This window comes from Saccostrea echinata, unplaced genomic scaffold (genome assembly GCF_033153115.1).
Source record: "Saccostrea echinata isolate AGI-Se365-2 ecotype Australia unplaced genomic scaffold, CSIRO_AGI_Sech_v1 ptg000022l, whole genome shotgun sequence".
Classification (NCBI taxonomy): domain Eukaryota; kingdom Metazoa; phylum Mollusca; class Bivalvia; order Ostreida; family Ostreidae; genus Saccostrea; species Saccostrea echinata.
The window spans coordinates 9,011,919-9,021,481 of NW_026889771.1; the positions used below are offsets into that span (position 1 = coordinate 9,011,919).

The following is a 9,563-nucleotide window of genomic DNA, read 5'->3' on the forward strand; positions in this document are numbered from 1 at the left end:
GGCAGTGAAATAGGAATTTATCTGTTATAAATATTCAGGGCTATCACAACTGTTTGTAACAGTGGAATGGGACTTTACCTGTAAGTTATAAATAGACAGGGCTAGCATGTGACTGTGAATCAGAAATTTACCTGTTATAAATAGATAGGGCTATCACAGCTGGGTGTGGCAGTGGGAGGGGAATCTGTAACTGGTCAAAAGTGACACTCCTCCTTCTAGGTTTCCATGGTTTTGACCTAGATCTAGACAACAACAAAATCTTCATTACAATACACAATGTATGTAAACATATTTTGGGAGAATCAAGGTTTGAGACCTATTAAGTCATTCACATTGAAATCAGACTTCAATTTGATTCAACTGAATGAGAGGCCCATGAGCCACAAAGCTTACTTGAGTAACTTTCATCCTGCTGTTCATCCAAAGATTTTCAAAAGATTTTTATATTCCCATGAAGAATTGTGACCCCATGTTATGGTCTCACCATAACTCTAAAGGGTTTCTGAATCCACACAACAAGGGGATGCTTCAACATCAATATGAATAATATAGCCTTGCAGTTATGGAGAAGAAAATTCCAGGAATAAATTGAAGAATTTTGCATCTACTTTATCTGTCAAGTTTCATCCTTTCTGGTCCAGTGGTTCTTGAGAAGATTTTTAAAAAAAAATCCTATATATTTCAATGTAAAACTTTGATTCCCTATTATGCCAGCACCCTGCCCCTGGAGGCCAAAAATTGAACAATTTAGAATTTACACCTCAGGTTGCTTTCACATAACTTCATCTTTTCTAGCCCAAAGGCTCTTGAGATTTTTTGATGACCCTACCCTATTTTTACCTTTTCTTGATTATCTCCCCTTGGAAGGGGGCTTGATCCTTTATTTGAACATTTTTAAAAACCTTTTACCCAAGAATGCTTTGCATAAACTTTGTATAAAATTGGCTAAGTGGTTCTTGAGAAGAAATTGAAAATACGAAAAGTTTACAGACCAATAGACAGATATACGATGGTCGCTGAGAAATCGGTGATGAGAAAACCTCACTTGAACTTTTAGCTCAGGTGAGCTAAAAATGTTTGACCTATTTTTGTGGAATTAAACTTCATTTCCGCTGAAAAGTTATACTAAATTGTGGAAATACAAGCTTATGATTTTCATGTTTCACAGTTTGAAACTATCTTTGTGATGTACATGTATGTAAAGTTTAACATCCTTGTATTTAATTGCCATCATTGCTAGCCAAGGGATTGTGATCTGCACCACTCCTCAAAAGAGCTCCTGAGGAGTGGTGCAGATCATAAACCCCTGCATGGTTAGCGAAGATGCTTAATTGCTTTCTATTAAATTTTGTTTAGAATGACTCATTTTTGGATGATCAACCACAGAATTAACTGAATACTAAATATGGAATATATGCCCATCCATACTAATTTACCTTGACAACTTGTATCGTGTGGTGTAAATGATGACTTTGTTGGGATCAAAATAATTCAGGTCTAAAGATGGTGCTCTAGCAACCACGTCCCCTGAAAGTATAACATTTCAGTAAAAGATCGACATTCAGAATTTTCATACAATTTGAAACACAAATTCTTTTGAAAACAGAGTAATGCTGTACTCATTTTTGAAAATTTCAGTACCTCAGTTTTAAACAAAAAAATTACCAACATGTGATTAAAAAACAAAATGTCTAAGCACCTACATTCCTAACAGTTGTAGTATTTTTTTTTTGGTGCCATCTTGTTGTTAGGTTTTCTACACAAGACAATTTCCATCATGAAAACTACATCCACACTTCTTTAGCATTACCCGCTACATGTATAATTGACTTTTCACTTGTTTATCATGCTGACACGGACCTTATTTAACCAACTATAATCTGCCTAAAGTGCTGAGGTGCAACTTGTTTTCATGCTGAGTTTGAGTTTGCATTGTTGACCAAGTTAAAAAAAATATCTGGGTGTTGAAAATGTTCAACATGCTGGGGTTTGCAAAATGTAAACCCAAAATCACAAAACATTTCAGTCAAACTTTCAGGACATGAATGTGCAGATCTACTTGTATTTCCCTAATTTTCTGGGACTAAATAGTGATTCTTTGATATTTGATTTTTTTAATATTTATATAATAATTGATGTCAAAACAACAGTATCACAGTGATAAATTTACCTGTACCAACTTATTTTTGTTATGTACATATATGTGACTTTTCAGTCAAAGAACAATGAGCATTGAAACCCAAATTTGGCCCTACATAAGTAATATTCATAACAGTTAAAAATGTTGCTTCTTGATTATACCTGTCCAGTTTACTACATGCTGTTATTTTATCATGAACTTATTCATAGCTTACATCTTTAAAATGTAAGTTAGATAAAAGTACATACTGGATATACCTATAATTTACAAAGGAGTGTACAGCCATATCTCAAACTTTGCCACTGAAATTATCACGGACACCATAGTTCTTCCTTATGCCACCCTCTTAAAAGAATTGATTTTCCTAATTTATTAATTTTTCATGGTGCAACATTGCATACTTACATTTGTGTTTGACAATAAACTTTCAGAATTTTGTTTGAAAGATCTCTTGATTGAATTTATTGTCAAACACTACATAGCAGAGAACTTATCTACGTTTTAACTTATTGGTAATGGTAAATATACACAGGAAATATTGGAATGAAAGTAAACAAAATATTGATCAACTTTCTTTTCACAATTACTGTACACCAACTTTTATTTGCATGCGAGATATATCCGCAAGTTTCACGACCTTCTTTCACTCATGAATATTTCTGGTCATGAAATATAATCCTAGGCATAGATCTTAAAAAAAAATGTTTAAAAATTTCAATGGAGTTATTCTTAATAGATGGCTTTTTTCTGAGATATGACTGTACTTTTAAACATATAACTTATCTTTATTACCTCCCTTTTATTGTTACTTTGAAAATCTGTGTATAAAATGGATAATACCAGTATGTCAGAAACTCAGTATGGATAAGAGCAATTTTACATTAAAAGGTAATTGTGCAAGATCATGTTTAACATTATAGTAGGAGAGAGAGAGAGAGAGAGAAAATGCTCCACTTATGAATGAATGAGAGAGTGTTAGTTTATGAACCAAAAAAAAAATCATAAACTTTAAATACTAACATTTACCAAAGGGCATTGCTGAAAATCAGATTTCCAATCATCAAAAATATGAATCAATATGACAAGATATTGAAATAGTAATTGCTAAATTTTGGCTACTGCAATTAATGAATGTTGTTAAACAAAATCAACATTTTTAGTACAAATTAAGTTAAAGTGTCTATTATTCTGATGTAAGTAATGATAAATTCTAAATAAAAAATTTATTTATTTCAACTTACCATTAGGAGAGTGAATTTCTGTAACCAGGTCAAGGTCATCTCTATAGTTTCCACTACTCAACATGCTGGTGTAACGGCCCAAATTCAAATGATTTACCTATTAAAAAATATATAGAACATATCCATAATAATGTCACCTTAAAACAATGTTAAAATTCACACACATAATGTACTGTCCATATAAAATATCCAGAAATGTATTTTTATCTCAATAAAATGTGGAATGATTATGTTTCCTGTGGTACATGTATAACATTCTAAATTTAAGACTTCTTCCAACAGGTTATTTTTTACAAGAACTGCCCCTTTGATTTGAATGAAACATTTTACTGGACATAAAGTCTCTTGCTATGGCCTTTAATTCGAAATTTCAGATTATATCAACAACATTTTATCAATTAACAATATTTATTTTCATTCCTAGGTTGATTTAATATAGGGTGGTTGTGATCGGTCGACAGGGGGATGCTTACTCCTAAATGGCACCTGATCCCACCTCTGATGCATTTAGAGGTCCGAGTTTGCTCCATGTTTGCTCTGCTCCCAATTTTTATTATTCCAATAGGCTTTTAAGCTTGATTATTATTCGTTATCTTCATATTTCATACTAATAAGAAATTAATATTTTTGGTGCACTTGAATGCAAGTTATTGTAGACTAACCTCCAATCTGAAGAAATTATCTGACTCATCCAAGGGAATTAAAAATGCCTTTGAAAAAATTTCGGAAAATTTTTTACTCACAAGACCTAGAAAAGAAAACATGAAAAAGAGACATTAGCGACATTGATGTTCTTCCTGTGACACTTGTTTTATTTCCATTTTATTTTCCTCGGAACATGAGGAACAGTTGAAAATGATATCAACGGTACATGTTCTTCACAATTAAAATGAAAGTAAACCTGGTTCCAACATTCACCATCACCCAAGTAATGGCTGTGTGTTGTACAGAAACAAGGAAACTTTTGTCTTTTGTAGACCAAGTTCTTTAAAGATTTGAAATATGTACATGAAAAACACATGTTGTGAAAAATGAGTAACTAATGAGAGATTCATAAATGTTGTAGTTCTAAAACAAGTTGCGATGATTATGGTAATTGATCATGTCATATTTACAGGGTGTTTATCTAGTGCGTGACAATGTCCCAAAAAATGTTGTCTTTTCAAAACCACAAATCATCCACATGTTACATCACATCTAAAATATTCCCTTTTCTTTCACTTGAGAACCAAAAAAATTACCATATATGCTTGACTATTAAGAATGGTCTTGACACTTCTACTAATAAAACAATAATAACATTTTCAGAAAAAATTAATTTCAAAAGAAAAAATTCTGAAAAATAACCGTAGAGATCATCATAAATGCCCCTTCGTATCAATTTTTCTGCCTGTATACCATGATAATTATGTCATTTTAAAGTATACATGTACTTTTTGAGATGACTTGTCATGAATTTGACTAATGTGATGTTTATAGTTATTATATTCCATGGTGGTCACATTCTTAACAACAAACATCTGCCTGATTTTTTTCAAATAGGACTTTAATGCTGCTATTATTTTGATACATGTATTTGTAAACTATGCAGTGCACTGCCATATATACATGTATGTCTTTCAGAAAACTTCAATAAATGATATGTGCATAAATTTGTCCTCTTCTCATATGACGTAACTGTATCAATGTTCATGACAGTCACCATTTATCACAACCAAAAAAAGATAATTATTTGGAATGAAAGGTTAAATATTACTAATGCAAATTTACCACCATAAAGTGCATTAAATGTTGAAATATTCATTTTCAAAGGAATTCTTAATTTGCAAGTTGGGTGTTAAAAATTCTGATAATGAATAAATATGTTTGTGCCATCTAAATATAGCTTGCCCTAAAATTTGTCCATTGATCTCCATTACATTTTGTTACAGGTCCATACTAAGCAATTTCTGTTTGGAAGAGGGGGGCAGGGGGCACAGCCACCAAACATTTTCAGTTTGGGTGGGCACTACAAAGCAAAAATTCCTTGACAAGCAGAAAGAAAAAGAGGGGGCATCAGATATCTATAGTATACTATATATATCAGCAAAACTATTGGGGGGGGGGGGGGGGGGGGCCACAGCCCACCTTGTGTCCCATCCACCGGTTCCTACAGCCACATTATCTATTGGTTTTGGATAATTTGAGGTGATTTGAAAGGCTGCCATGATTTCACAATGTTACGTTGCATACTGTGTATTGATAATCTCCACTGTGTGCTTTTTAATCATCTCTGTCCTTCGATTTTATATAAGAAGTTGTGTTAAGCAAAGATTAGGATAAATTTGACATTAGTTTTATTTTGTTTTGTTTTGTTTGTTTGTTTGTTTTATTTTTTATTTTTTGTTGGGGGGTTTTAGTTTACCTCTCCAATCTCTATATTCTAACATTTTTCTTTCCCAGAATTCCTCTTCGGTCATATTCATCTTAGGCAAGACCCTCTCTATATAAAACTTCTCTAATAACTTTGCACCTTGAAGAATGGTTATCTACAATAAAAAAAAATCATTTCAAATAAATCCAGATGTCGCTAATGAGACTGTAGCTCTGAAGGTATGAACTTCAAAACAATTTAGGAGAAAAGTGGAATTTTGAGTGTTTGAAATATTCTTCTTTTGGTTTTAAGATTTTTCTTTTAAAAATGTCATAACCTTTATAAAACGAAAAAAAAAAAGAACAAATTAAAATATTTCTGAAGTAATTTTCTTCTTCTTTTTTTTTTATAATTTTTTAATGAAGCTGATGCATATTGTTTATTGAAGAAAAGAAAGTTGAGAAACAGAATACTTGCATCATGATGGATACTACATTTAAACCAAATTTTATTCTTCTATTATCAGAAAGAATTAAAGTATACAAAAAGTCACGTTTTTGAAACAATATTTCATATAAATTTTAACTTTAATGACCATGTTAACACTGATCACTGAAATATGAAGTGAGTGCACAGTGCATACACTTAAGAAATGAATTTAATTTTTGAAGATTCATGAGGACATGAACTACGACACTTCACGCCAGCATATTTCATGAAGCGCGGTAGCGCTTCATGATAAATATGCCGGTGTGAAGCGTTGTAGTTCATGTACCTCATGAATTTTCAAAAATTAAATTCATTTCTTATATTTACATTATTTTCTGATGATTTGCCTCAAATAACGCCATTCAATGTCATTTTTAAAGCAGAACAGTTTGCACTATAGTTCTGATGTCGAGTGAGGTATTATGACGTAACAATGGAGATATTCATGCCCATTCACGGTAGTTCATGAGAAAATGAACTGTATTCTTATTTGTAAAGAATCATAGGGGAAATTTATTGGAAATTTACATATTTATTGATGAAGTCTACATTTGTACAAGGTTTTGTTTAGCATATGCAGCTTAATAGATGCACACACCTCACCTAATGCATGACCAGTATATCTACTAAACAATTAAGAAAATTAACGAAATTATTCAGAACAAGACCACTGCTGATAAATTGACATTGTAACTCTTCCCCGCTGACAAGTTTTATTTAAGCTTTATCACCTCAGGTGTTTGTGTTAATAACAAAGTGGGAAATTGCTTCATAAAGCAACAATAAACTTGTTCTTCAGTACATTATACAATAACATAAAAAAGACCCCCTAAATCATACGTATATAGTCCCAAGGAAAAAAAGTTAGGACTAAACAAGTCATAGAAACAGGATATGCTGCATAAAACATTTGTTTATAAGAACTGACAACAATGTGTTTAACTTCCACTATTCCATCATTCTGTCTTTTCACTTCTTTTTATATTGATGAACATGTTCATAAATCTACCACTCTAATCAGATATGTATAATGACCCCTGGTATTTTGACCCCTTTTGATCTTGCTAAATATCTGTTGTTGGTTTTTGCATTACTTGTGTCACAGAGAGAATTTATATTTAATTTCAGCAATGCCTGTGGGATATGTTACAGAGGGTTTGTTTTATATTATAATGAAAAGCCACAATTCCTAATGCATAATTTTCTATCATAAGAAATAAATATCTTCCAAAATTCCTAAACCGAAGAATGTAATGGCTCCAGAATTCACTTATATCACTCAAGAAAAACTAATGCATTTTATTTTTCAATATTTCTTACAGAATATTGAAAGACATTTTAGGGAATTGCATTAGTGAAATCTGATAAACCACACAGTACCAGCTTACTTTTCATAAGACTATACTACTTTTCTCATTTCTAAATCATGTTTAAGGAAATTAGAATGTGTTTAATGGGATTTCTTACTTTGCATTGATAGATTAAACTCCATAATTCAACAAATGGGGTGGGTGTCAATTTCCTGAACATTTGATTAATACACTAAAAAACCCACACAAGCAAACTTTTCTTGGAAGAAAAACAACACCTAATTTAATTAATTTTAAAGTACCGTTATTCAATAAAAATAACTGATAAAAAAGGGGGAATGTAAGATTGAGCACAAATTCTTCACAGCATATATTTTTAGATTTTTAAAATCATTTTTGATATTCATTTTGTATAAGCAATGTTCTAAATTTCCTTCTCTAATGAAATACTTGTAGATGAACTACATACAGGGATATTTATGGTGAATATATATGATAGTAGTTGGCTTCAATGCTATCCCTTGATATTGCCATCTAAAGACTGTTCTCTTTGATTAGCTCCAATGTGTCAATTTTCATATTTCATTATAAAATGTATTGTTTTGCACTGCATAATCAATGAATCTACTATGTGTTTACACTTCTGTCATGAACTACTGACAGTATACTGACAGTTCAATGCACTGGAATACATCAGGTTTTCTCTTTCTTTCCTTTTTTCTCATTTATAGTACAAGCAAAAACCTCATGAAACTCTATTGATTCAAAACAGTTTTTGTGTACGTTGGGTCTCGGTTTTTTGGTTGTTTTTTAATGCTGAAGGTCTTTCTCCATTAATATAATCATTTTGCACTTCAAATAATTGGACCTCACTGTTTTCAATCTAATTTTCTTTGATTTATTTGATATAAAATCAGTTGACTTCACCATTTTCGTGGCAATATACCTTGAGTTCTCTCTCCGGCAATTTTATCTTGTCGCTGTTGTTGGACATTAACCCTGTATATAGCTTGCCTTCTCTCCTGATAAAAAGTCATAAATACACATTCAATCTTACATAATTCTCAGAAAATACGTTACGCAATATTTTTTTTAGGATATCACATCTATCAATATTAATTCGCTCATGCTGTATGTTTTAATCACAGTTTGTGTGTGGTAATCCTTCTCGGTTCACAGAAGAAATTTTTATTCTCCTGATGCCCTAGGTATTTCCATCTTGATTTTGACAGAAATTATGGACTTTCAAGTACATTTTGAATCATTAATATCAATCACAGGAAACAGGATAACATTTGGAAAATGATTTTGTCATGAAACTTGTCAAAGGCATATGCTTTACTTAAACTAATGCACATCTTACACTGTTATTGTCAATTCCCAAAAACATCAAAAGGAAAAAAAAATGATACTCAAAAAGTCAGAAGTGTGATTTCAAAATGAACTTTCTAAATTAATGTTCTACATTTGCTTCATATTTCAAAAAATGTAATTAGCTCTGATATTTATCTCAGTAACTAAGCAACTGTGACTTAACAAGTGAACTTTGACCTCTGATAACCTTGACCTGACTTACTCCCTGACTTTCACCATCAGATCTTTTTGTAGCGACTGTGTCTCTTTCCTCAGGCGAGCGTAGACCCCTGTAGCGACCAGACCAGCTGAGAATGGTCCGAAACATTGGTCCACAAACTTCCTGAAAAACACCAAAGGAAAAGTTCTTTTAGATTATTAAAGCAATCAAACTCAATGACACAACCTCTGGTCTAGTAATTATGGTTTTTTAATTCATTAGGGTGGAGAGGGAAACTGTTTCCACACTTGAGGGTTTCCAGAGATGAAGTAATATCATTTATTGATCTCATAAGAGGCGAATTTACATAACAAGTCATGTTCCTTCAAGAAATTGGATATTAAATGACATTCATCAAACAGGAACTGGATTTGTTGATTGCCAGTAAAAAGATCCCTAGTGAGGGCAGGCCAGTATTCAGAAGTTGGAGGACACTAATGCGGGACTCTTACATCTG

At 32.1% G+C, this 9,563-nt stretch overlaps 2 protein-coding genes across 6 annotated transcripts in view; one reads left to right on the forward strand and one right to left on the reverse strand.

Annotated features, from left to right (window-relative positions):
• LOC133190382 (uncharacterized) overlaps positions 1-9,563 on the reverse strand; it is a 48,835-nt gene that overhangs the window by 943 nt on the left and 38,329 nt on the right. The window contains exons 26-33 of the mRNA XM_061325985.1: positions 9,110-9,229; positions 8,480-8,555; positions 5,786-5,909; positions 4,044-4,129; positions 3,382-3,478; positions 3,161-3,178; positions 1,437-1,527; positions 132-242 (exon numbers count right to left, since the gene is read on the reverse strand). Coding sequence (XP_061181969.1) covers positions 132-242; positions 1,437-1,527; positions 3,161-3,178; positions 3,382-3,478; positions 4,044-4,129; positions 5,786-5,909; positions 8,480-8,555; positions 9,110-9,229 — 723 coding nt within the window. The remainder of the gene's footprint in view (positions 1-131; positions 243-1,436; positions 1,528-3,160; positions 3,179-3,381; positions 3,479-4,043; positions 4,130-5,785; positions 5,910-8,479; positions 8,556-9,109; positions 9,230-9,563) is intronic.
• The window catches only part of LOC133190361 (uncharacterized), a 231,401-nt gene continuing 222,812 nt past the window's right edge, over positions 975-9,563 (forward strand). For all 5 annotated transcript variants that reach the window (XM_061325940.1, XM_061325942.1, XM_061325941.1 and 2 more), the window contains exon 1: positions 975-978. The gene's annotated coding sequence lies outside the window, so the exon portion shown is untranslated. The remainder of the gene's footprint in view (positions 979-9,563) is intronic.